General features: G+C 35.3%; 4 protein-coding genes, 1 non-coding gene and 1 pseudogene across 9 annotated transcripts; 3 read left to right on the top strand and 3 right to left on the bottom strand.

The window, feature by feature from the left end:
* Window positions 1–765: 765 nt before the first annotated feature.
* Window positions 766–2,447, bottom strand: LOC104825101 (actin-depolymerizing factor 7). 2 transcript variants are annotated; one of them, XM_010557366.2, is made up of 3 exons: window positions 2,284–2,447; window positions 1,606–1,865; window positions 766–1,220 (listed from the first exon to the last, which is right to left on the bottom strand). In XM_010557366.2, the coding sequence occupies exons 1-3, from the start codon at window positions 2,284–2,286 to the stop codon at window positions 1,070–1,072; spliced, it is 414 nt and encodes a 137-aa protein (XP_010555668.1). In that variant the 5' UTR covers window positions 2,287–2,447; the 3' UTR covers window positions 766–1,069. The 2 variants fall into 2 exon arrangements, with proteins under 2 accessions (XP_010555668.1, XP_019059453.1); XM_019203908.1 differs by lacking the exon at window positions 2,284–2,447 and having other exon boundaries at window positions 1,606–1,885.
* A 2,108-nt stretch (window positions 2,448–4,555) lies between these two features.
* Window positions 4,556–4,627, bottom strand: TRNAC-GCA. Its single transcript has one exon. It is a non-coding gene; the product is annotated as a tRNA-Cys (tRNA).
* Window positions 4,628–9,534: 4,907 nt separating this feature from the next.
* On the top strand, window positions 9,535–10,401 carry LOC104825191. Its single transcript, XM_010557476.1, has 2 exons — window positions 9,535–9,921; window positions 9,970–10,401. The coding sequence occupies exons 1-2, from the start codon at window positions 9,535–9,537 to the stop codon at window positions 10,399–10,401; spliced, it is 819 nt and encodes a 272-aa protein (XP_010555778.1).
* Window positions 10,402–14,242: 3,841 nt separating this feature from the next.
* Window positions 14,243–17,033, top strand: LOC104825102 (cytokinin hydroxylase-like). Its single transcript, XM_010557367.1, has 4 exons — window positions 14,243–14,597; window positions 14,814–15,043; window positions 15,223–15,843; window positions 16,529–17,033. The coding sequence occupies exons 1-4, from the start codon at window positions 14,303–14,305 to the stop codon at window positions 16,955–16,957; spliced, it is 1,575 nt and encodes a 524-aa protein (XP_010555669.1). The 5' UTR covers window positions 14,243–14,302; the 3' UTR covers window positions 16,958–17,033.
* A 1,865-nt stretch (window positions 17,034–18,898) lies between these two features.
* On the top strand, window positions 18,899–23,098 carry LOC104825103. Of its 4 annotated transcripts, none has more exons than XM_010557368.2 (11): window positions 18,899–19,062; window positions 19,227–19,364; window positions 19,612–19,807; window positions 19,968–20,104; window positions 20,224–20,268; window positions 20,360–20,413; window positions 20,939–21,043; window positions 21,144–21,347; window positions 21,491–21,576; window positions 21,702–22,642; window positions 22,767–23,098. In XM_010557368.2, exons 3-11 carry the CDS (start codon window positions 19,630–19,632, stop codon window positions 22,826–22,828), a joined length of 1,812 nt encoding a protein of 603 aa, XP_010555670.1. In that variant the 5' UTR covers window positions 18,899–19,062; window positions 19,227–19,364; window positions 19,612–19,629; the 3' UTR covers window positions 22,829–23,098. The 4 variants fall into 4 exon arrangements, with proteins under 4 accessions (XP_010555670.1, XP_010555671.1, XP_010555673.1 ...); XM_010557369.2 differs by having other exon boundaries at window positions 19,227–19,314; XM_010557370.2 differs by lacking the exon at window positions 18,899–19,062 and adding an exon at window positions 19,078–19,147.
* A 1,032-nt stretch (window positions 23,099–24,130) lies between these two features.
* LOC104825105 lies at window positions 24,131–26,601 on the bottom strand (annotated as a pseudogene).
* Between the last annotated feature and the right edge of the window lie 796 nt (window positions 26,602–27,397).

Here is a 27,397-nt window from a genome sequence, read left to right on the forward strand (position 1 = left end):
TCCCCCCCCCCCCCCCCAATTTTATTATGTATATTGTCTGTGGCTTTTGGAACATGGTTTTTCATTTATTTATTTATACATTTTTATGTCCATTTTCTTTGTATAAAAAAAAAAAGTTGATGAAATCCATCAACGAACCGTTAAGGACCTCAACGAATTTGCAGTTTTAATTTAGTTATACGTTTTATGAAGTATGTCACAGTGGAAAAAACTAATTTTCATAAAAGTAAATCTGATTATTGAGCCCATGATTACAAAAATTTGAAGATTTACATCAATATCATATTATTTATCGAAAAATATCCTTCGTTTGATCTATTAAATAACTAGTATCTAAGTTTTAGTTTTAAGAAAAATATATATATGAATTATAATTTAAAAAGATAGTTAAAATCCCATCAAACAAAAAAACCAAACTAAAATTTTGGACAAAACTTCAATTTTGATAATTCTTATATTTATGGATGAAAAACTCAAACAAATCATCAAAAATATGTAATTAATTTTGTTTTTTAAAAAATATTTTTTTATTAGAAATAAACAAAAACATCATATTATTTTATTTGGTATATTCGCATATCAGCTAACCAAAAATTAAAATTAACGAAATTATATTTTTTTGTGATCAGATTATATATACTATTTTTTTTCCACGTTATAATATGAGTTTTTTTTACTAAAATTAAAGTTTGTGTGTTAGTTATTCACCAACTTTGGGAAAGTATGCGCAACTGCACAATAATCTTTTAAAAAGCAATATTTATTTGCAAACCTTATTCATTTTTGTAATTTGTATGCAAAAAATAAAAGAGCGTTACATGAAAAAAGAAACTACATGGTTTATAACTTCTCCCCAATGCCTCAAATTAAAACAAAAAAAAAAGTGTGTTTTTATACGAGGTGGAAGAAAAAGAAGAATTTAATCCAAGAAATTACATAACATGGAAAATTAAAATATGCAAACACATAAATGATGGTATAGGGTATAAATATATATATGTGAATATGAATGATATGGATGATGATGATGGTGGATGGTGGTGATGATGATGATGACGATCATGATCATCTAGAGAGCTCGGCTTTTGATGATGTCGATGCTCATCTCGCTTGGATCCGTGGCTTGCAACTCCACTTGAATCCCATCTAATTCCCTCTTGAACCTGTCCTTTGAACTTGCATACACCATCTTCATCCTCACCCTCGACGAATCCGGCGACCTATATACACATATAACGGTATAGTGTTATAATTAACCATAAAATTAGAGTTATAATTAACTATATATATATATATTGGTGTATACCAGAAAATGCATATCATTTACGTAAAACATATACATTAATGTACGTAGTTTTGTAAATAATCATAACTAGAGTTTTAATATACGTTTATAAATCTATAAAATTCCTATAGCCCCAAATTTTTTGAGAACTCAAATTAAAATCTTGGTGTGCATGGTAAAAGGCTTATCATTTACGTCGAACATGCATATATTCGGGAAAATGCTAAATCATTCACGTGAGGCATGCATCATGCATGCATGTATAGGCGTACGTATAGGCGGGAGGAAGAGAAGAGGAGAGAAGAAATGTAAACGTGTACCAGGCGATGAAGAAGATCTTGCTCTTCTGGCAGTTCTCGTTGGTGGTGAAATCGAAGTCGTAGACGGCGTAACGGCACTCGTTGGCGGGAAGAGACTCGGCGAAATCGTCGTACGTCTCTTCGGGGCTACCGAGTTTCTCGACGACGACTTGTTGACCGTCGATCCTGAATATTATGAACCGGTAGTTCCTCTTCGCCTTTAGCTCCAGAAACTTCAGCTTGCACTCGTCGTCCACCGCCATCCCCGACGCCGAGTTCGCCTTCCCCCCCATCCACATGCACATTCATCGTCATCATCGTCATCATCATCATGAGCGTATGGTGAGCATGTGAAAGTGGTATATGTGTGCATAACATGCTAGCTCTATAGAGGAGAAAGTATTGAATACTATACACTAAGCGATCATATGCATCTATAGTAAGAAATACACGCAACGATCGATTTTGATAATAAAATTTGGTTAAAATTCTTTGCATTTCATCGAAAGAGAATGAGAGAAAACCCGCAACGGGATACAGATTAGAGATTTCAAAAAAGTTCTGAGAATAGAAGGCACCATTTTTTATCAATCGATAACGGGTTAAATTTTTTCATATTTCATTGAAAGAAGAGAAAAAACCCGTAACCGGACACAAATCAGAGATTTCGAAAAGCAAAGTTCGAGAAGAGAAAGTCACCATTTCTTGTCGACACGAGAAGGATAAAGGCTCTTGTCTTTCGATTCGAGCTTTTGGATGATTGTTTGATCTGTTTGAGTCGATTCTTCCGTCGTTGTGAATTGTGAATCGAGGAGAAAAATGAGGTAAAAGGAAGAAGAAAATTAATGGAAGGGGAGGTGGCCAAAGAGGAGAGATCCATATTGTTTTAAGGAGAAGAACTCGGACAACCAAAGGCTTCAAACTCTCCCTAACCATCCCCAAGTGTACGGTCGTTTCCCCTGCTATTTTTAGTATACTAATTAGCACTATATACCCTTAGTTTTGCAACCTCCTATACACATTCCAACATATTTTACATACTTATAACATGGCATGGGCATGGACATGGGCATGATTGTTAAGTTCAGCCTTTTTCATATTCTTATACTGCATCACATTCCACTCACATGCTTTATGCTTGTGTTGATGTTGATGTTGTGTTCTTGAATCTTGTGAGGGAAACTCGAATGATCCCAAAATATCCATTATCTTCTGTCATTTGAGGTTCATTATAACGACACAAGGATATAAAAGACGGTCCATTTATCGCGAGAATACCATAACTCCCCGTGACGAATGCTTAACGTGAAGATAGACCGAGGGTTATAACAAAAACTAACACATAAAGAACCAAACAATAGTTGGACAAACCCGGGGCGATCAAAGGATACCGAAACCGTGATCATATATTTTTAAAAAAAAGCTCGTTCTTATAGATTCGGGTTTTTTTTTTTCCGAGTATTCGAAGATTAAATACATAATATTTCTCCAAGAACAACTAGATATCCAATATTACGAGTAAATTAATTCGACCGTATGTATTCCGCTTTCAACGGCAAAGGTTAGGCGTTGCAATTGCAAATGCCAAATGTAGACTTTTGATTTCTTTTTTTCCATGAAATTTGGCACATGGAACACTGCTCCTCTTTAATATCGTACATTCAAATATTTTTTATTTATCTATTTTTTAAAAAAAATATTGTAAATAGTAAACTTTATTTTTTGTCCAAATTGCAACTTAAACAAATTAACTTAACATTATAATAATAAATTTAAAATCAATATTATACTCCGTTCATAGTTTTATTATTTTTTCACCATTAAATTTTTTTATTTATTCTAGTAAATTCAGATGAAAACGCTATGTATTTCATTTGACTAATTATTATCATAAATATAGTGATTTATTATCTTGATGCTCACTCCCATCTTGAACAAGCCAATGAAGAAATACAAACTGACGAAAAAATCTAAAAGTTTATCATCGATATTTTATGGCCGGTTAAATTAATAATGATTTCAGCATTAAAACGCATATAAAATGTTAAAATTATGTAAAGTACTTAAAATATCAAATACATTTCGAATTGAGTAAAATTACGTCTAATATTTATATTACAATGAAAGCATTTTATACATGTATGTGCAAGCAAGGTGTGACCAATTCAAGCGAATAGTTTTTTATTTTTTAAATATTTAGGTGTGACCAATTCAAATGAATAGTTATATTATTAGCCAATAGTATTTTATTTTTAAAATATTTGTAAATAAACCGTGGATTAAAAGGGCCAAAACCCTCGAAAAGTTGAGAAATATATTATATTAAAGACGATCTTTGACCGTAAACATGGTGACGTGTCAAAGTCAACCACAGAGTTCAAAGATCTTTAATCTTGGACTTCTCAACTCCCATAATCACGGAGCCGACCACGACCATGACCACGACTTCTCCAAAATATGAATCGGCTTCTATTGTATGTATACATACATATACACATTATATATATATATATATATATATATATCTAAAAAGCGGAGGACATTTATTAGTAGGCAAAGCCTCTAACTCGTATGCATGTGTGTATGCATGTGTGTATGCATTGGCAGGGGGGGTAAAAAAAAAAAAAAAAAAAAAGTGGACCGTTATGGTTGGTAGAAGTAGTTTATTTTGAGTTTGTACTTTGTAGACTCCAAATTCTATTTCCCTTTTATATAGAAAAAATTAAAATATTTACGGCAAACGTTATGTTTTTCTACTCCTGGAATAATTGACGAACAAGATTGGTAGCCATTTGACATTTTTTTTAAATTGATTATAGATTTGAAATATATATTCATTACACACATTTTTCCCTGGAACCTTTTGAAATTTTCTTCCTTTATTTCTCAAATTAATTAAATTTTATAATAAATGATAAAATAAATTTATATGGAAGAGGAAATTACTATAAAAAAAAGTTAATATTTAAAAAGGGCCCTACCGGGTTCGAACCGGTGACCTCTTGATCTGCAGTCAAATGCTCTACCACTGAGCTAAGGACCCGATGTGTAGTTGATGTATACTTTATCTTATTTTTTAAATCTGTCAATTTTAAAAACAAAAATTCAAGAGAAAATCGAGTGTATCATATGAAATGAATATGTTATCTAATAACTTATTCATGCTAAAAAAAAATCGAGTGTATCATATGAAATGAATATGTTAATTTGTTTATGGATCTAATAATCTATTAAGAATTACGAAATATATAATTTTATTGATTACGATTCAAATGTCAACAATTTTTTAGGATGTTCGAATCCAAAAATTTCGGATTTTAGGTTTTACAATCTGAATACGTATCTGTAGATCTCATATACTTGAAATTTATAAATCCGAAAAAATATATCAATATTTAAACCCAAATCTTATTTACTTCAAGTATAGAAAAATTATCATCCTTAACGAAAAGAAAGAATTATTATGATATCCAAGAGACGAGATTTATTTTTTTTATTCTATTAGTTATAATTCAATGTAAGAAGGTAGATAAGATATGATATTAAAATTTTTCATTCGGATCATTTCACTAAAGTTTTAGTCTAAATTGGTAATATAAATGGGATTTTATCAAAAAAAATTAATTAATGGGATACATAATATGTTTCGAACATCTCATTGTTTAAAATAAATAGTTTTATAAGAAAACGTATAATTAATATATAGATTTTGATTTTAAACAATAATATATCATGTTAAATCTCGCAATATAACCATGAATATATAAATATAGCAAGTACATTGGCAAATAAACATCACGCCGTGGTATTTATGAATTGTCATGTCATCGAATTTTGTTAAATAACAATGCCGAATACAACGAGTAAGATCAAATGAAAAACATAACCGAATTACAACCAAGAAAATGAACCCTGATATGTTTTTCAAGACGTGATGAATATTTTCCTAAAACGTTATTCTCTCTCTACCGAGCAAAAGAGATTAGCGAGAATACATTTTGAGATACAGAGAAGAACAATAACACTTGTATTTGCTCTTCAAGTATTTCCCGACACACAGGAACTCACGGAAAAGATGAACAGAACAAATTCGATGAAGAGTTTGCAAGTTTCTTCACCAAAAACACTTTCAAATCTCTCAAATTGATGATATCTTGCGCGCCCTACTTGTCATGATGTTTTCTTTATGTAAACATCCGAAAATCATCATCAAAAGTTGTAAATCCGACAGTTTAGATGCGAAAAATCGCATATGTTAAAACTGACGCGAGTCGTGTCAAATTTCTGAACAAAACAAGTTTCTCTCAGAAAATTGGCGTGGGTCGTGTCATATTTGACGTGGGTCGTGTCAGATTTCTGTACAAAACGAATTTCCTCTCAGAAAACTGACGCGGGTCATATCAATTTCTGTACCGAAATTTTCGTTTTAGTTGGGAGGAGTGAGTTATAATTCTCTCTTCCCACCGAACTTGTTCACTGTCGAAACCAATGCACGTTTGTTGACCCATATCATATCATTTACGAATATTAACTCCTCCACCACATTCGTAATACACATGACTATGAATCTCTTGAGAGATTTATTAAATCCATCAATTTACTCTAAAATATCCAACAATCCTCCACCATTTTAGAGTAAATTATCATTGGAAACCGAACGACAATCCGTCATCCTCACAACTTTGTGCATAAATGAAAGTATATTTTAATTGAACTTCCACTTAGTGTAACGTACTACAATAAACTCGAATTACATAACTATCGTTACAAATTGAACTTCGTAACACTCGATGCACTACCAAAAAACACGCGATTTTCAATGGGTTTTTTCAACTCATTTATCTTTTGAAAATTTTTCAACGAAATTTCAACGGATTTCAACGGCATTTCAACGATAAAATCTGTTAAAATTTCGTTGATAATTTCAACGGATTGCCGTTGAAAAATGTCGTTGAAATAGTTCAACAAAATTCCAACGGATTTCGGTTGAAAAATTCAACGGATTTTGGTTGAAAAAATCGGTTGAAATTATCAATGGAATTTCAACGGATATTGGTTGAAAAATGATATTTCAACGGATTTCAGTTGAAAAAATCGGTTGAAATTTTTTATAGAATTTCAATGGAAATCGGTTGAAAAATGATATTTCAATTGCAACGGATTTCGGTTGAAAAAATCGGTTGAAATTTTTAACGAAATTTCAAAGGATATCGGTTGAAATTATTTACGAAATTTAGAAGAATTTTGGTTGAAAAAATCGGTTGAACGTATTTTATACTATAGTGATATGTTTGATACTGTATATATTATTTATATACGAATAAACATTTATACATATATTTACGTATAAATATTTTTATGTATATATATGTATAATTATTTATACGTATATATATAAATATTTATACTTATATACATATATGTATAAGTATTTATATATATATGTATATGTATAGGTGTATATATGTGTTTAAGTATTTATACATATTAACATTTGTATATGTATATGTATTAATGTTTTGTTATATCAGAAATTTAACTTGGAGCAGTTGGAAAGTTGTTAATCAGAATTATGCAGTTAAGCGTGCTCGTGCTGGAGCAGTGGAAAGATGGGTGATCTACTGGGAAACAGATTTCGAGTTCCGATTTCAGAGTTTCCGAAATCAAATTGGATACAGAGACAAAGTTCAGATTAAGTCGGATTCGGGTTAGGGGGGGTCAAGTCGGAGTCGACGCAGTATGAGTTCGGGATCGAGAATACGTTTTAAAATTTTCGTAAAATTTTCAACGGATTTCGGTTGCAAAATCCATTGAAATTATCAACGAATTTCGGTTGAAAACTCCGTTGAAAAATATCAACGGATTTCGGTTGAAAATTTCGTTGAAAAATGTCAACGAATTTCGATTGAAAATTCCGTTGAATTATTTCAACGGATAATTCCCTTGAAATTTCGTTGATATTTTCAACGGCTTTCAACGGAATAATTTTTTCAACGACGATATTGCAACGGAATTTATCCGTTGAAATTGTATAATTTCAACGGATTTTAGGTCATTTTCAACGGATTTATCCGTTGAAATTGACATGTTTTTTTGTAGTGATGAGTTATTAGTGATGAGTTACCGAGTACAATCCACACACAAAGTCAATATAAGTTCATGTGTTCCTTGACACGATAACGGCATTGTATCCATATCCATTCATAAGCACATAGATGTTGAGCCACCAACATCTTGAAGTGGTCTCACTTCATGCTTGTATAGTTGAATCCTTTATGAGATCGTGCACTGCAACAAAGCACTTTGTCAAAGGAATCATTAAGTACAACATTCTCCTTATATTGTATAACCTAGATGTTTACCTTGGGATGTGTAATTGTGAAGCATCTACAATAACATAGTAAATGATTTAACTCATTGAACTCAAGATTTAGCGTTGTACTAGACGTTGAGTTGAGATTCTTTTACTTGTGATTCATAAAACCAGCTCTAGTTCCATCCCTTGCGACATTTTGTGTACCACGTCCATTGGCAAACTTTTGTGAAAGTATCCGCCAAATTTTGTTTGGTCCGCACAAAATTCACCATTATGACCCCGTCTTTAATCAGACCATTCACATAGATATGTCTTAACCCGATATGTCTAGACTTTCCGTTGTAAACATGGCTATAACATTGCTTAGCCAATGTACAACATTATCACAATGTATTGCACTAGGCGATACCAATTTAGGCCATAACAGTATTTTGAATACCAAATTCCTTAGCCATTCTGCTTCTTTTCTAGCAGCCGTTAAGGCGATAAATTCTGACGCCATGGTCGAATCCGAAATGCAAGTTTGTTTCTTGGAAGCCCAAGAAATCGTCATTCCACCTAAAAGGTAAAGTCATCCACTCACCGAGGCATAATCCTCTTCACTAGAATTCCAACTCGCATCGGTATATCCTTCTAACACTGAAGGTTGACCCGTGTAGCGTAGACCATAATCAATTGTCTTTTTCAAGTACCAAAGTACTCTCCGAGATCGGATCCAATGATGTACGCTTGGGTTAGTACAGCATTCCAATGATGTACGCTTGGGTTACTCGTGTATCTACTCAATTTCCCTATCGCGTATGCTATGTCGGGTCGAGTGCTAGTCACTAGCGTACTCAAGTTGAGCTATCGGTTCCCCACTATTAGGTGCAAACTTAGCGCCACAATCCATCGGAATAGAAGCCGGAGGGCTTTCAAACATATCAAATCGTTTTAACACTTTCTCTACGTAATGTTGCAAACCCGACAGTTTAGATGCGAAAAATCACATCTGTTAAAACTGACGCGGGACGTGTCAGATTTCTGTACAAAACAAGTTTCTCTCAGAAAACCGGCGTAGGCCGTGTCAGATTTGACGGAGGCCGTGTCAGATTTCTGTACAAAACGAATTTTCTCTCAGAAAACTGACGTGGGCTGTGTCAGATTTGACGCGGACCGTGTCAGATTTCTGTACGGAAATTTTCATTTTAGTTGGAAAGACTGAGTTATAATTCTATCTTCCCACCGAACTTATTCACCGTCGAAACCAATACACGTTTATTGACTCATATCATATCATTTACGAATATTAACTCCTCCACCACATTCGTAATACACATGACTGAATTTTTTGAGAGATTTATAAATCCATCAATTTACTCTAAAATATCCAACAAATTTCATTTAATAAATCAATAATATTTGATATCTTCTTTTCTCTACTAGAATTTAAAAAATCTTTGGTTATCTCCCAAAAAAGGGAATAAAATTGTGGTGATGCACGCACAAAAACACATATTCATTGAAGGGGTTTTAACTTTTAAATGCATTGAACTTAGGCAGTTCCAATATATACATATCATATCATTTTCAAACAGCGGGGGTTTTGGGACACAAGCGAGACAGTGTCTTCATCCTGGAATCTCAGGAAACTTATGGCGATAAAATCCTTGGCTCACAATTTTATCAAAGTGAAAATTGGAGATGGCAAATCTACCCTTTTCTGGTTTGATAACTGGACCTCTCACGGTCCCTTGATTGAGTTTGTCGGGGAACTTGGGCCCCGTCTCTTGAGGTTGAACAGATATGCGACGGTTGCCGATGCTGTGTCTGCTGGAAATTGGTCACTTCCCCCGGCTAGATCGGACAACATACAGGAGCTTCTTATCTCGCTGGCGGAAGTCCGACCCCCATCGGCAGAAGCTGGGGACGACACTTTGTTGTGGAAACATGAAGCTCACGACTTCAAACGCTTCTTCTCGTCTGCCAAAACGTGGAAGCAGATCCGTCAATCAAAACCGAGGGTTGAGTGGCATTCATTGGTATGGTGTCGTGGGTCTGTACCCAGGTATGCATTCTTACTTTGGTAGACCATGCAGCAGCGACTCCCTACTAGGGATCGATTGCGTCGATGGGGTCTACAAACGGATGACAAGTGCGTGTTATGTGGAGTAGAGGAGGAATCCCACCACCACCTTTTCTTCGAGTGCTCTTATAGTGTCAATCTATGGCTCTATTTTGCTTCTTGCTGTTGGAGTTCGCCGCCGGATAATCTATACGACTGTCATTCTTGGATTACTCAGGCTGGAAATGACAGGGGCAAAAACAGGGAAATTCTCTCGAAACTGATCCTACAAGTGACGGTACATCTACTGTGGAATGAGCGTAACAACAGGATATTTCGGAACATAATGAAGCCGATAGATATATTGCGTAGGCGCTTGGATAAGACGATGCGGAACTTACTGCTCTCGATGAAGGAGAGGAGGGCTACAGATAACAATTTTCTGGTGGAGCATTGATATTTTCTAACTGATCGTTTGAGAATGTAACTTTTGTTGTAGCGTCTGGGTTACTTTAGTCTGGGTTACTTTAGTCCAGCTTTTGAATTATTTTGTCATGGGATCTCCTTCTATTAGATTGCTACGAGCAGTCATAGTTAAAGACCGGATGTAAATTTTTGCTACTACAGATATGAATATTCAATCATATTTTACCAAAAAAAAAAAAATTGGGTCGCCCAGATCCAGTGGAAGAGCAGTGCACGTGGAGTGGTGGTGGTGCGTGCGACCGGCACCAAAGACGTGATTTGACCATATTACCCTTTTATGAGGTCCAATAAAAGAGGACGTTTCCTTTGGATCCCTCGTTGTATCCATGCATAATTAAATGGGAATATGATTCGGACATTTCCTTGTACGTGATTATTTAGTTTACGCAAGCCTCGCAAAACTACAATCCAACACTTTTTCTGTTTCACATCTTGCAAAATTATTACCAAAACATTATATTGCCATTATATAATTATTTATGTTTTGTACTAGGAATAATTACAAGACAGTATATATATTTCAATTAAACCGGATATAATTATTTTTATAAATATTATAGTACTGTAGCTTAAACCGGAAAAAAAATTGAAACACGGTGATATTTGGATGGTTTTGGCATATATGTTTTTCAGAGATTAATTTTCTATCGATTAAATTTTAAATATTTTATTACCGGGAATAAGCATTTCTATATTTCATTTTAATTATATTTGGATTTCAATTTTTGAAAAAATAACAATTATATCTATTTTTATCGATTTCCACTAAAATATATATGTTTTTAAATAATTTATTAGATTTGTTTTTAAAACAATCTATTTATTTTAATTTTAAAAAATAAAATTCAATATTTTGTTAATTTATGATTGTACATTAATGTATTTGATTTTGTATATCGAAATAAATATGATATATGAACTCTAAAAATCATATAATTAAATAAATATTTTAAAAAGTGTACATAAATGAATATGATATTAATGCGTATGCATTTTTTTCTTTTTATGTTTATTTTTATTTATAAGTTATATGAGCGTATATTCAGTTCGAGGCCACTATGATAGTCGCACATCACAGAAATTTCATCTTTTGATTTGATTTTTTACTTGTCTTAGAGTTTGTTTTGGCCTAATTCATTTAACAATCTTAAATTACATTAAATTATTCAAATAATTTACTTTTTTTACAAACAATTTATTATACAATTTTACGTGTAGTCAATTTAAATAGAATACCTCAATGTTTATTTCTTAAAAACGTTTCAGAAACGCATTTTATAGATTGTGAAATTTCATTAATATAATAATTGGACGAAAAAGCTTTTACCTTATTAACATATTAGTTCTCAAAATAACCTAACATCTGTTCATGTGTTAATATATATAAATCATTGATTTGCTAAAACTGTTGGCAGTTGTTTTTTATTTACTTTTAAAATAAAATATTATAATATAACAGTTTATAATAGATCATCATTTTCATAATTCTAATAAAAAGAAAAAAAAATGGGATTTGTTTCTCAATTTTGTTGTATATTTACAATGTATCATTTTATTTTTCCGATAACACCAATGATCTAAAAGAATAAATGTAGTGGAAATAATGAAAATTAATAAAAAAAAAAACATGTTTTTCACAAGGGAAAGACGAATAGTAAGACATTCTACTATAAAAATACAAATACAAGAAATAATTGCAAAAACGTTAGACGTATTGGCATGATCGATTGGGTCACTCTGATTCAATAATGATGTGGAGAATTGTGGAAAGTTCTAATGGTCATCCATTAAAAAATGGAAAGATTTTTCAATCTGATGAACTCACATGTACCGCATGTTTTGACAAAAAAAAAAAAGTTAGACGTATTATGGTTGTGGTCGGAAATTCCAAATAACATGCAAACGTCTACTCCTTTTCAGCCGACAATGCAAACAAGTATTTTAGCGAATATATTGTAAATTATAGTTTTAGCACGTTTCTGTGTATCATGTTACAAAGTCATGCAAGTGGAATTGAATTTTTGAATTGACATTTTTTTATTTGTTTGTGGACCGACCACAAAGATGTATTTCAAGATTTTTAAAAAGAAGGTCAGAAAAAAATATGTTTCTAAATTAGTATCTATTTTGGCATGCCAAAAAAACCAATATTTGTTTTTGTTTCTTAAAATATAGAAAACCCAAAGTTTATTTGGAATCATTTCATTTCTCCCCTTTTTGTTAGGTAAAGGTCAAAAACAAGTTTCTATGTTAATAACAATATTATTTGTATATTCAATATTTTAAAGGGATCGAATTCTATTTTAGTTAATTTCTTATTGAGTCATTATCTTAGAAAAATGCTCATTCATGTAGAACCCGATTTTAAACTTAACAAAAAAATGTAATTTTAAGAATAAAATTACATTAATTTTTGGATATACAAAATTAAAATTACCCAAATAATATAATATATTTTTTTATAAATAATGAGTTTATATGTTTCTTTTATAGTGATTTTGTACAGGAAAGTACGGTTTAAAAAAAGAAGATAAAAAAATATATTGTTTTTATAAAATAATAATGCTGTTTATCCATATAGTGGTAAGTTTAAAAAAAAAAAAAGATACATAAAAAGACGCATGCAAAATCACGACGGACGGCGGGCACGTGGAAGCTTTCACTTCTCGAACGCGTGTGTGTGTGACCAAGCCTTCGTTCAGACATGACCCTTTTGAGTTTTGACCTTCTTTTACTTCCGATTTAATTAGACAAACGTAAGACTACACGTAAACAGCATAAAATATGCATCATATATATATATATATTAAATTATGCTTCTCTAAAATTTAAAATTTTTTAAACTTATTAAAAAAAATTACTGGTACGTAGAACGAAATTTATTTTGGCATAAACAAAAGTTATCGAATAAGTATCGTTTTATAATTTTTTTTATCTCGTTATAACTGTATTTTTTTTATATATTTCAATGGTATGCTCTGTAAACAATTTTTTATTTAAAAACATATGAATTATATATATCTACTTAATATGCCTTTTATATAATTGTAGACATTTCCGATATAAAGTGGTGGCGGCGTATTTCACACATTAGGCCAAAATTTAAGGTTTCACATAATTCTTCTAGTTGTATACGTGTCAAATTAAAAAAAAAAGTAAATCAGTTATATATTTCAATATTGTTCTAAAAATATGATGGTGTATAATATATAGTAAATCATTATGTTATAATCCCCAGATAATATTTATAGTTGCTTGTTTTAGAAATATATAGTTCACAATGAGAACTACATATATATATTCACATATTCATGTGTATTAGTTCAATTAAACTATTATAAAAGCTTATTTTATAATTTCACTCAAATGATTTAGACGAAGCGATTTTAGGAATATCTTTTAGCATTTTGTCTTATAGTGAAAGTAGTTATTAGTTTACATAACAAAAAAAAACTGCAACTTCGGACAAGAAAAAACTTAATATTTAATAAAACACCCCAAAAAAAAAACTGTGAAGCGCATGAAAAAATCATGATAATTTTCGTAAGTTTTGTTTAATAATATTATAAGCTTGGCGGTCAAACGGAACACATTGCACAAAGTACATATTATATGATTTTATTAATTCAAAGGTCAACCAAGAAGGACGGATCTCATTGGTCCCACACCAAAGCCCTCTCTATAAATACCCCATTTGGTTCCATGCTCATAACGCACCTCCAAACATTCTCTCATTTGAACCAAATACAGTTCCATCAAATCACACAAAATCACATATATATATATATATACATATATACACACACACATATATACGCACATATATACTTCCACATACATAGAGGTTTAAACGAGAGTGCAGAGATAGATAGATGGAGAATCTTGATATGTCTTGTGCCTTTGGCATCTGTGTTGGCGCTTTGGGTGTCATGCTTGGCGTTCTGTTCTTTAAGCTTGTTTTGTCTTGCTGGGTATTCCCAATTCGAGCTCTAAGGAAGCTTCGAAAGAACGGTTTCGCCGGTCCATCTCCGAGTTTTCCTATGGGAAACCTCGATGAGATGAAGAGGTTGAAAGTGGAGAGTGCGTGTAAGACGAAAGCCACCGCCATCACCCACGATATACACTCTGCGGCCCTTCCTCATTTCGCCCGGTGGCAACAACAATATGGTAAAGAAATCCGGGATCTACGTACACACCAAAAAAAAATACACACAGCTTGAAATGTTATACGATATAGTTTGATATGTAGGTTAAAATCTTCGAGGGTTAATAATTCAATTGGCTTCTTGAGAATGCATATGGTTAGTCAGTCGTACCCAATATTTATAACATCCGTTATTATTATTGACGTACATTTGTTCGAACGTTTCGGTGATCATGCAGGAAAAGTGTTCGTGTACTGGCTAGGGACCGAACCGTTTTTGTATGTGGCAGATCCCGAGTTCTTGAGTGTTATCTCGAAAGGTGTGTTGGGAAAGAGCTGGGGAAAACCAGATGTGTTTAAGAAAGACCGAGAACCCATGTTTGGAACTGGCTTGGTCATGGTCGAAGGCGATGATTGGACCCGACACCGCCACATCATCACTCCTGCTTTTTCCCCTCTTAACCTTAAGGTACAATATAGCAAGTTTTTACTATAAAAAACAATAGTTAAAAGCTTATCTTATCGCGTTTTATAATATATATTATCGCCTACGTAATCTTGTATTATGTTGAGTTGGATACCATGCATGCATGGAGTGGAATACTTCTACCCTTTTGATATCCTTCCTAACTTCATACACGTTTATAGGCCATGACAAGTATGATGGTAGAGTCGGCGACCAGTATGATGGACAGATGGGCCGTACAGATCAGTTCTGGCAATCCCGAGTTCGATATGGAGAGCGAAATCATAGCAACGGCCGGAGAGATAATCGCCAAGACAAGCTTCGGAGTCACAGGAGAAAAAGGACGTAGGGTTCTCAAGAACCTACGAGCCATGCAATGCACACTCTTCATGTCGAATCGCTTCGTGGGTGTGCCGTTAAGCAACGTTCTCGGATTCAAACAAACCCTAAAGGCCAAAACACTCGGTCGGGAGATCGACGGTCTGCTTTTATCAATCATAAACGAACGGAGATCAGGATTAGTCCAACGAGGCGAAAACGATGTTGTCAACCACCGTGATCTGTTGGGGTTGTTGTTGAAAGCGGACGAGGAGAAGGGAGGGAGAAAATTGACGGCGAAAGAGCTCGTGGACGAGTGTAAGACTTTCTTTTTCGCCGGCCATGAAACCACGGCTCTGGCGTTGACGTGGACGCTTATGCTTCTTGCCATTCATCCCGAGTGGCAGGAGAAGCTCAGGGAAGAGATCCGACAAGTGGTCGGAGATTCCGAGATTGATTACAACAAACTTGGGGGCCTAAAGAAGGTATGTACATATGCTACACAGATATATACACACACATACACGATTTATACGCTCACGTGCACGTATACTGTTTCTAAAAACTTAGTACATGACGTGAAAAATAAAGCGTCATCGTATAGGGGACCATATAATTAGAAGTGAACGCTGTTCATGTTTGGTCGAAGATAACGACATCTAGGTCAAGGCTCAATCACCACACGTACGGATCAAACAGGTTTTTTTTTTCTCTTTAAAAAATAAACAAAACTTTTTTTTCCATGTGTACACATTTTGCCACGTGGCAGAACCCGATCCATTGCGCACACAAAATATTTCAACGACCGTGTCCTGTATCAAAACACGTGCAAGTTGTTGTCCTTTTCCCAATAAGCAACTTTTTCTTTTCTTCTTTAGTGTATACATCGTTCATAGCCTCTTGAAAAGTTTTTGCCGTAAAAACAAAGACATGTGAAAATGGTTGCTTGTAGATAAAATCTACACCGTATATTTTGCGATTAGTTCGCATGTTTCGTATTAGCTGTTCGAAATGTGAATTATTATTAGTGATAATTCAAAGAATTTAAACAATAATTTAATTCCATTTCATCGGAACTCTAATACTCTAAACATATAATAAAGTAATATAATACAAATAGAAAATATATTAATTAATATGCAAATTCTTATATTAATTCTATCAATGCAGATGAGTTGGGTGATGAACGAGGTTCTCCGGCTATATTCACCGGCACCAAACGCGCAAAGACAAGCTCGGAGAGACATAGAAGTCGGCGATGGTATTATCGTCCCGACCGGAACCAACATATGGATTGATTTGGTGGCGATGCACCGCGATCCCGAGCTGTGGGGAGATGATGTTTTCGAGTTTAAGCCCGAGAGATTTGCCGAGGATTTGCACGGTGGATGTAAGCACAAGATGGGGTTTTTGCCGTTCGGATTCGGAGGGAGAATGTGCATTGGTCGGAACTTGACAGCTATGGAGTACAAGGTTGTATTGACTCTGGTTTTGTCCCGGTTCGAATTATCGGTTTCGCCCCGTTATTGCCATGCACCTACGTATATGCTCTCTCTTCGTCCCGGTTATGGTTTGCCTCTCTTTGCACGTCCACTTTAGATCTCTCTCTCTGTTGAGAGTATATTCTTTGCATTCATGCAGAAAGGAATTAATACGTATACGTATACGAGTAAAAATGGCGTTATAATTTTACTTTACATTAAAAAAATTCAGTAAATGTTTTATGTATTTATGAATGTCATATATATATATATTTACTATAGGTGTATCTTTGTGATATATCGTTTGTTTCTGTAATGTTTTGTTAATCAATGTAATAAGTATTTTTTGTGGTGTGCAAGAGTCTTTTTTATAGATAAAATCAGTATTTCTCAATTGAATTCTTTATCGTTGATGAATATATATATATATATATATCCAAACTTTACACTCCAACTAACAAGTAATTAACAATTAGTAGGTTTTACTCGAGTTTAAATATGTTATTAACAACTTCTATAGTGATTAAATAAAAAATCTGAGAGCCATAAGCAGTAAAATCAAACAAACTTCGGTACATAAGAGCAAAAGGAATTAAATGTTTAGATAGGAGCCAACTATGCAAATTAATTTATAGTGGGTTACGTTATAAATAATAAATAACTAAGGGGCCAATATAGAAATTAAACTAAAAGGGGAAGCTCAACACGAGTTTACAGTCCGCTCTGTCTCGTCTTCGGGCAATGGGACGGGATCGATCTTTCCGGTAGCTGTATGAATTGTGATACCTTTATAATATCTTTTTTTTTTTTATAACTAGGATGATCCCTGATCCTTTGACCCGACTACATCTACTATAGATATGAAATCAGTCTTTGTATATGAATCATTTTGATCCAAAAATTACATCCCTCTCCACCAATGGAATCGAACCCAAGATCTACCTTTATAAATTTATATCTAAAGATGTACGTACGACATAAATTTGCATCATATAGAATCAATAATGATAAAATTATTTCTTATAACCCGTATATAATTTTATTTATTTTTAAACGTTTGTCCGTAGGACATATTTTGTGCTCTTTGGTATTTTATCCTCTTTTCTTTTTTTCATTATGTTTTCCGTTTGTTTATAGAAGATAAAACACCAAAAAAACTTTACTTTTTCGAAAAATAAACTGGAATTTTCAATTATACATAAATCTAAATAAACTATTTTCTTATAATCTTTACTATTTTTTTTGTCGCACACAATTAACATTTTTATTAAAAAAAACTAGAATTCTATTTTTACCTGTAACGAAATTAGTATATTTAAAATAATATTTATATTGACAAATTAATATCATAAATGTATTTTTCATTAGAGTTGAAACGGAGTAATAAGATTACAGTTTTTTGTAATAAAGATTTATTTTAATTTATATATAACTGAGTTTTTAATAGAATATTGTTTTAGAAAATTAAGAATTATTCGGTGTTTTTTTTATAAAATTAATTTTTTTAATCTATATTTTTTTTTTGCTTATTCATGTAATCTTCTCCTTCATTTTATTTTTTTTGGGTTTGAAAAAACTTAAAAATAGAATTAAGTAAAGTTTCTAACAAATATGGAAAACTTTAAAAGAGAGAAAAATATAAGGCATTCCTCTGACCTTTTGGTACAGATCCCATCTTTATTCTGTTTTCAAATTTATTTTCCAATAAAATATCCTCAAATGTTTTATCCTGTGGCTGACACATATGTTGCCGTCTTTCCAGGATATTATCCAGGCTAGACAATCTAGATTTCCAATATCCTCGCAAGAGCTGTTCAATATTCTCGATGATGCTAGTGAGAAAACATCATTCCTGCAAATTAGTGCCAAGGATGCGACGGTAAGCCCAAACTGTAGGCCCAATACCATAGCATTTGGGCCCACTTGTGGCCCAAAATCGTGGATACAAGAGCGCGTGTTGGTACTCGCGAACCAAGCGCGTTGGAATAAGTCTTCCAATGTCAATATCGCCGAATGATGTTTTTACCGAGGGTTGTTTCCCCGTACGCCTTTATATTTCTCTCTCGCGTCCGATCACTTTCTCGGATTTTCTCGGCGACTTTCTCACCTACCAAACAGCTCCCTCCGGCTCTTCTTCATCTTCTGTTCGTAATCTTCTGGGATCCTTGTAATTTCTGTTTCCTTTCGGCGACTAATCTCTTCTAATCTATCACTGTTCTACTGGTACGTGATCGGACCACTGCACTTTTCTTTTGTGTAAATATAGATATAATTCACGCGTTCATATGAATCAGAGGCTTCGCAAGACGTAAGTGGCGTTTCCCCTCTGCCGTAAACAATGGTTTTCGTTCTATGTGGTCATCCCAATTTCTATTTTTCTCTGTTAGGTGGCAACGAAAACCTATGAATAGGCACTAGCCATGAAGGGGGATCATGAATCTGTAATCGCTGGTGGCGAAAACTGATACAAAATCTGTACTGCCTCGCTTGATAGATTTATGTATTTCTTTAGGGAAATAACTCAAGTATGTCCAATGCCTGTCATCGATTTTGTTCGATGGATTTTGAACTTTCTGCTTTTGCTCAATTTGTAGATTTTCAAATCGTTGATTTTAGGTAGGGAATCTGTGTTAGTTATGAGGGATTAGAGTAAAATTATGCAGTGTAATGGGTTGATATTGAGGAATATGGAAGAATTTAGTTTCTGAGTTATGGGGTTAGTGATGTTTCCTTCGGTTTTTACACCCCTTTTTCCGTGATGACCGTGTATAGGATATTCCATCCGCATAGATGCCACTTGCAAAATCCAACCCCTCTAATTCCATGGAGCTGGTGAAGCAAGATGGAAATGATTCTCTCGATATGCTCATCAGGCGGGCTGTTGGAAGGGAGTCCTTTCTTACCTTCCCCAGACCCGAAAATAATCCAGTCCAGTTGTTCCAACTTCTCAACGCCTTTGATCAGCCAGGTTTTACCAAATTCTCTAGTGACTCTTGATTTGGGTGGATTTTGTTTTTTACAATGCTGCAGGAAATGACATCAGGCTAAGTGGGCATAGGCGACTGTGATTATTGTGGCTGAGGGTTTGTCGTATTAATGCCCGCCGGTCATTTCTTTGTTTGTGGCAGAGCTCCCTGGTTGGCCTTTGCTCACCCCTTTGAAGGTACAAATGCAGAAGTGTCAGAAGTGCTCTAGGGAATTTTGTTCACCTGTTAACTACAGAAGGCATAACCGCTTGCATCGGTGTTCAAGAAGACCTGACAAGGTTTGCAACTTTGCATAGTCCTGAACTAATCCTTTTATCCTGATTTTATTTCTACCGCGCTCATGGTGGCTTTTCGTTTTTTTGTGGTGTGATCTGAAGATTGTTTCCATGTTATCCAGGATTATGGCAGAGATAGGAACATACTGGGAGCCTTCTGGGATAAAGTGATTTTCCCTTTTATTACTTCTTTCTTGCTTATCGGAGCATTTCTTCCCTTACTTTGTGACTCTGCCTAGTCCTCTCGTTTGTTTGCAGCTCTCCATAGATGAGGCGAAGGGGATTGCCTCATTGAAGGGCATGATGCTGGAGGTACAGTGCTATTCTTTTAACTAATGCATTCCCACTGTTTGTAAAAGCATTATTTAGCTTGGTCTGCTAAACATATGATAAACATCTTCGGCAAGATGAGCTAGGCAAAGTGCTCCCCATTGTTGTTGGCCACATTCTGTCGAAGATTCTACATTTTGTGATTGTTATCAACGCTTAGTTGTGTGTTAGTTGCTTGTATATTGTTTCTAAGTTGTGGTACCTTATGCACATTAGGATTTCCATGCAGTATGCTTCATAGAAGTCTATATGTTAAAAATAGGATTAAAATCAAAAGCAAGCTTTTAAGCTCTAGTTCTCATTCATTGCGATACCAACAGCTATAACGCCTAAACATGTATAAAATACATATTAAATCCTTTATTGTCTTCAGACACATGTTTTCATGAGTGGGTGTTGGTTGGTTTATCCTTGCTGTACAAGTGTCCTGTCAACCATCAACAGTCTCTATCTGGCATAGATAATGTCTTTACTCTAATGCTTTATGTTGTGTTTGGGTGCTTGCAGGAAGTATCTGGGCCATCTGTTGAGACGGCATTAATGACACTTATCCAGAAACCAGGATTTACTGCCCTGCCACAATATTATCTTAGAGCTGGTTCTGACCTTTTGGTACAGATCCCATCTTTATTCTGTTTTCAAATTTATTTTCCAATAAAATATCCTCAAATGTTTTATCCTGTGGCTGACACATATGTTGCCGTCTTTCCAGGATATTATCCAGGCTAGACAATCTAGATTTCCAATATCCTCGCAAGAGCTGTTCAATATTCTCGATGATGCTAGTGAGAAAACATTTCTGTGTGGTGCTGCTGCATCGATGCAAAAATATATTTTTGATGGGGAAACTGGTAAAAACGCATTGGAGGCAAAGAATGTTGCTGCTTGCACGAGCTTTCTTCTGGAACAGAAATTGGTAAAGTTTTTTTTTTCTCTGGGTTCACATTTCCTATTTGGTATGACTAGTGATTGTATACGAAATCTTCAAGTACTTAAATTAAGGACTTCAAATAATATGCATGCATGCGTATCAGTTATGTTCATTTCATTTATTTGCAGATTGAAGCTTGGCTTGCTGACAAGGATGCAGAATCATTAAGGTGTCAGAAGTTACTGGTTGAAGAGGAAGAAGCTGCTCAAAGAAGGTATCTGTTTAAAGCATTCAATGAAACTGTTATGTCATTGACAGAACAATGCTCAACCAAAGATTCTATATTTGGTCTAATTCTAATATACCGATTCTTATTTCTTGCAATTCAATTTGGAACAGGCAAGCTGAGCTCTTGGAGAGGAAAAGGAAGAAGAAGCTCAGGCAGCAAGAACAGAGAGTGAAGGAGCAGAGGACTGAACAGAAAGAAGATGCTAAGGAAAGTGAGAGTACTACATCAGAAGAGCAAGAAGATCCAGCTGAGCCATCGAGTCCATTGTCTGTAGTTTCCGATTCTGAGGCACAAAGACCAGATGCTATACCGGGAGAGGATTCTTCATCCCTCGAGGGTTCTGAGGCTTTGGAAACCAACGGTGGTGCAAACTGTGAAACTCAAGCAATGATTAGCAGCGGAGCTTGTGATGATGGTTTGGGCAATGGCCATAATATGGAAAGGCGAGGTGGTCAGAGGCAAATGGGCCCTTTTCGACGGTTACTTCCGTCAAAATCACAACGGGAAATGCCAAATGGGTTCCATTCAAATCCGGTTTCTCATATTCCAAAACCTGGAGGGATGCTGAAGAATGGAACTAACAGAGACGCGAGGGTATCAGCAGCAGCCAATACTACTAAAGTTTGGAGCCGAAAAGCAGATAATCCGAGATCCATTTCGCAGGATGCAGCCGTAACTCTATCGGGTCAGACTAGGAACAGCAAAGTTTTGATCGGATCGATTTGTGTAACCCTTGGAAACGACGGTCCCTGTGGAGGACATGACCAAACGGATTGTGGTGAAGAGGATGAAAGGACTAAGAATATTCAGGCGAAACCTCCGTCCAAGCAATCGACTGTAAAAATATGGAGACCGGTGAGCAGGCATGGGACCAAAGCCTCAAAACAAGTTGAAAATACCGACAAAGAGCTCGAGCCAAATATGATTCTCCGTCGAAGCAACAAAGGCAAGAGTGCAACTCCCGGCGAAGATAAGATCACGAAAGCCCACGCTGCTCATCATGGAAGCTTGCAGTTTAACAGTCGAGAAGCGAAGGCATTTCTTGCACAGAGTAACTTCTCTAACCCCTTTCTCTCTTGCCCATCATATACATCCACGTCTCCTTAACACTGATTGATATGTCTCATAAATTAAAGGCCAGGGCCTTAATTATTGGATCACTAACCATTCTTCAGGATGGAAAGAGGCAACCTTAGCGGAGCATGTGACGTTGGTTGTGTCCCAACAAGGGTGCTAAGGTAAACAAACAGAGGAACACAGAATGAGGAAGAAGCCTGTCGTCGGGGAACTCAAAAGGAGTGTGTGATCATTCTTTGCTTTTTTTTTGGGTATATACTGAAGTGGACATGATTTTAGAGAAATTGAAAAGGCTTATGTATTTTGCTACTTGCAGAGATTTTCACAAGGGAAAATAGAAAAAGGACAAAAAAACAAAAAACGGAACAAGATAATTCCTCATTCTTTGCTTTTCTGCTTTTCATAAGGGCAAGGCATTGATTTCTGTTCCTTTTTTTTACAATTTTATTATGAGGGAAGAAGGGTTTCTAGTTTTTTTTTTTAGTAATTTTATTTCCCTCTCTTTATATTTCATATGCTATTTGACCCTTAAGTTTAGGTTGTGATCGATTCTAGCGGATCCTTTTTTGTATCAGATAGATGTTTTTTTGTGTTATTTTTCCAGATAAGATAATTGTTTTCTATTCTTTTTGTGAAAAAAAAAATTACTTGACGTGACTCATTCATGCCTTTAGTTCTTTTGGATCATTATATCAAAAATTTTGTTATTTTGTTATTTTGATTTCAACATATATCCTTCTCCAATTGTGATCATGTGATCTAAAATATATTGTAGTAATATTTTGATTTTATTGATTATAACGTTAAATTTATGGTAATCACACTAATTCGTTATGTTCATATCGTGTATATCTTACTAATATTTTGATTAAAACATCATAAATTTAACGTTATGAACAATAAGATCAATATGTGATCACATTATATTTCAGATCATATTAGATTATATGGTCACAGGTGAGAATGGCATGTGTTGAATTTAAAATAACAAAGTAATGATATTTTTGATAATGTCCTTTTTCGGTATAGTGTTTCCTAGATTTTTATTTTGTTAATATAATTCTCTTTACTTCATGAGCTTTAAGTTTAGGTTGTGGTTTTCTGCTTTTTCAAGAAACAAGTGGTTGCAAAAGATCCTCTCAAACACAAAAGATGTTTTCCCCCTTAAAATCCAAAGTCTCCGATTTTATTAGGCAAAACAGGTCTAAAATTCTCTTTCATAGTGAAGCACTATCCAAAAGAAATAGGTCTTCTCTCTATATAATTCTATTTTTTTCTCAAATAAATAAATGGATTATGAAAATTTTATAATTCCCATGTTTATGTTTGCCAATTTGGGGTTACAAGTGTTACTAGCGCCCCTCTGTTTTAAATTGCTGCTGCGCCTGACACCGAAGGTGTCCTTGTCAGTTTTAACTGACAAACAAAGATACTGACTGCTGCCCACACACTGACACACATATTTATGTCAAGAAACCAGTTTACTGCATCTATACATACAGACATATATATATATATGTATATTTGGTATGACAGTCTATGAAAGAATGCCCTAATCGATTTTTCACAATCAGTACCTTTGCACCTACACATCTGTACATTCTTTTACATTCCCATCATTGGGACAGTTTCCCTATATTTGTTTTTGTTAGACCAAAATCTTACCACTAGGGAAAAAAAAAACTCACCAGGTTTTGTTAGCAGATTTCCGTGACTCAGGTCGGAGAATCCCGAGATGAAGAAGGATTTTTCCTTCTCTTTTCCTCAGCTGACACCGGAGCTTAAACCCGGGAAGAAACTCCATCTATTTCCGAGGCTATCGCCTTTCCCGGCCACCTTCTCGTTCGCCCACCACTCTGATCCAACCGCCGGCTTCTCCGACATCTCTTCTTTTCTGTTGTGAAAGTCGAATTCTTTACTCGATCCCCGCGAGAAAGATCGCAGCTTTTGAGTCTGATCGCTTTCTGTTTCTCCATAACCTTTCTCAGACATATTGCCCGAAGTTTCCCTCTGGCAGCTGTTTTGTCTCTCTACCGATGTTTCCTCTGTCTCGATTTGGTTGCTGTCTTTCCCTCTGTCCTCCGTACCATCTGGCTCGGATCTGTTTAGCTTGCTTGCGAGGCAACGAGCTACATCTTCGCCAGTCAACTCGAAAGAAACTCTGATCAACTGCGACTTCATCGTGTCTGGACGCGTGGTCTGAATTTGCCAGAGATGCTACCTCTGAGATCTGATTCTCTAGAAGAGTGCCTTCAAGTGGTGCAGGCCATACACCATCGGGTGTCATAGTTCCGGAACCGAGTCTTGAAATCCCGACAGCATTCGGCGTCACTGAACCCGAACCCAACCTTGAGCCTTGCCCAACAGGTGTGATGGATTCAGAGCCAAACCTCGAACCCCATTTCCGAGCTGAGAAGTGCTCGAAGCCCAAGAACTTTTGAGGTTCACCTGAACGGAACTCTACGACGGGACACTTACTTGGGTAAGGAGAAGATGTACCAGATTTTGATATCACAGACCCGGGAGAGATTAGATTAGCACCAGGGCTCTCCGGATACACCTGATGAGACTGAAACTCGTAGTGTGATGACGAGAACTTCCGGTTTATCCCGCCACAATTCCTCCAAGCTCGCTCCAACGATGATGTCAACAACTGAGCAAAGGGCACTTCAGGGGTAGAAAGGGTAGTAGTCATGTGAACCGACTCAGAAGGTGGGGTGAAAGCTGCAGTGGAGGTTTCGGTCGTGAAGGCAGAGAATGCGGGAGGAGTGACCGGTGTGGTTTCATGAGTGACCGGTGTGGTTTCATGCGCATAAGATCCAATAGCAAAGACCGATGAAGGTCCAGAAGGGGAATATGAATTGACTGTGAGGGAAAGTAGACCAGCAGCAGGGGATTGAGTCACTGACGGAGGATCCGATTGCAAAAACGACGCAGGAGATGAAGGAGGGGCAATGAAGGGAAGGACACTCCGATTTGAAATGTTCGAGTTTTGGACGGTAGCCATTGGAACTCCAGGTGCGATCGGTTCTGGGACGAATACAGCGTGGCCGATCCGTTTATTGTTCCTTCGTGATCCGAAACACGAGTAAAGGCTCAAGCAGCTTCCCCATCTTCTCTTCTGAATCCAAAGCAGATCAAACAAGACTCTTAGGTTAACAGAACCATAATAGCTATCTTTCCTGACCAGAGAGGATAACTTCCCGGCAGAATCAGAGGTGAAGAAAAATCAGATAACGAAAAGGATCACATCATCAGCTTGATCCGATTCCATGAATCGAAATCGGCAACCGAGAAATCAAATAACTCGAACTTCGTAGAGAAAGCGGGATCCAAATTCGAATCTTCGTCCATCTTTGTCGTCGTAGCTAATAAAGTAACACGGGTTCGAGATAATATCTGGCAGAAGCAGTAGCTGATGCTGAAGCTTCCACTGGTCAAGCAAAAATGGAAAAACCTACTTCCTTTTTGTATCATAAACCAGATCAAACACCGAAATCCTGAAAACTCTCAGCAACCAAACACGAGCTTCAAATCTATCGGGACCACGATTCACAACCAAAAACCACCGGAAAAACAGCAAAGACAATGATCTAATAACGCAAAGAGAACACATTCGATATATATATTTACACAAGAAGGGAACACAGCTTAAACAGTACCTGAACCGCCGTCGGCTGAACGCGGGACTCGGCGGAGACGATGGCTGTTGCGGCGGCGCTCACAGTCTCGACCGTACTGTTCACGTTCCTCATCCCCGATTCACCGGTTAATCACATCCAGATGGATTCCGCCCTCACGCAGTTCGATCTCAGCAAAAGCAGAGCAGATTTCCCCTAGAAAATCAAACGGAAAAAATTCCGAAAATTAATACAACATTAATGGAGAAAAAAACGAGACTTTATTATAATGGTTGAGCCTCTCTCTCTCTACGGGTCGTTATTTATCTTTTCCGGTTCTCATTCAATGAACCACCAGAAACTGCCACGTCATCCATAAAACACGATTGGGCCCCACTTATTGGCCTTTTTCTCCTTGAAAAGTTATTCCCAATTATTGGTCGTAGGATAAATATTTATTTATTTATTTATTATTAACATAATTCGAAAGAACAAAAAGGAAGAGAGGAGTAACGCATATAACATATTATGAGAGTTTTTTTATTAAAAGCAAAAAAAAAAGAGGGAATGGCCGAAATGACTGAACAGGCCTCGCTTCTTTATAGGATTTACGGTTGTGCCATTCAGTTATGACAGCGTTGCTATACTCGTGAGCATAATGCGCCGCTCTGTTCTTCCATTGGTTCGCGCGATCCTCGTGACTCCATTACCATTTTTAAATTAATTAATTTTCATATATATATATATATATATATATATATATTACACATTTATTTTTTTTTGGATATTCTTGGTATAGTTTCTAGTTATTCTTTCTATGGGTATGATTTAAAAAATCGAGCCAAATATAATAATCTACTCTTATTTTTATTATATGTATACAATAAAACATAAGAGGAATAATTTGTGTGACCTTTTGTCTTCTTTTTTTTCTCATTAATCTGCTTTAAGTCATAGACAAGTATCAAATCTTACTATAATAATAATCTACAAAAAGAATTCGACTCACTCGTATGCTTGAATTTTTTAGATTCTTTTACATAATTACAAAGAAAAATAGAATGAAGAATAAAAATTATATGATTTAGGAGGGTATTTTCTACTTTCTA

Source organism: Tarenaya hassleriana, unplaced genomic scaffold, assembly GCF_000463585.1.
Source record: "Tarenaya hassleriana unplaced genomic scaffold, ASM46358v1 Cleome42, whole genome shotgun sequence".
Classification (NCBI taxonomy): domain Eukaryota; kingdom Viridiplantae; phylum Streptophyta; class Magnoliopsida; order Brassicales; family Cleomaceae; genus Tarenaya; species Tarenaya hassleriana.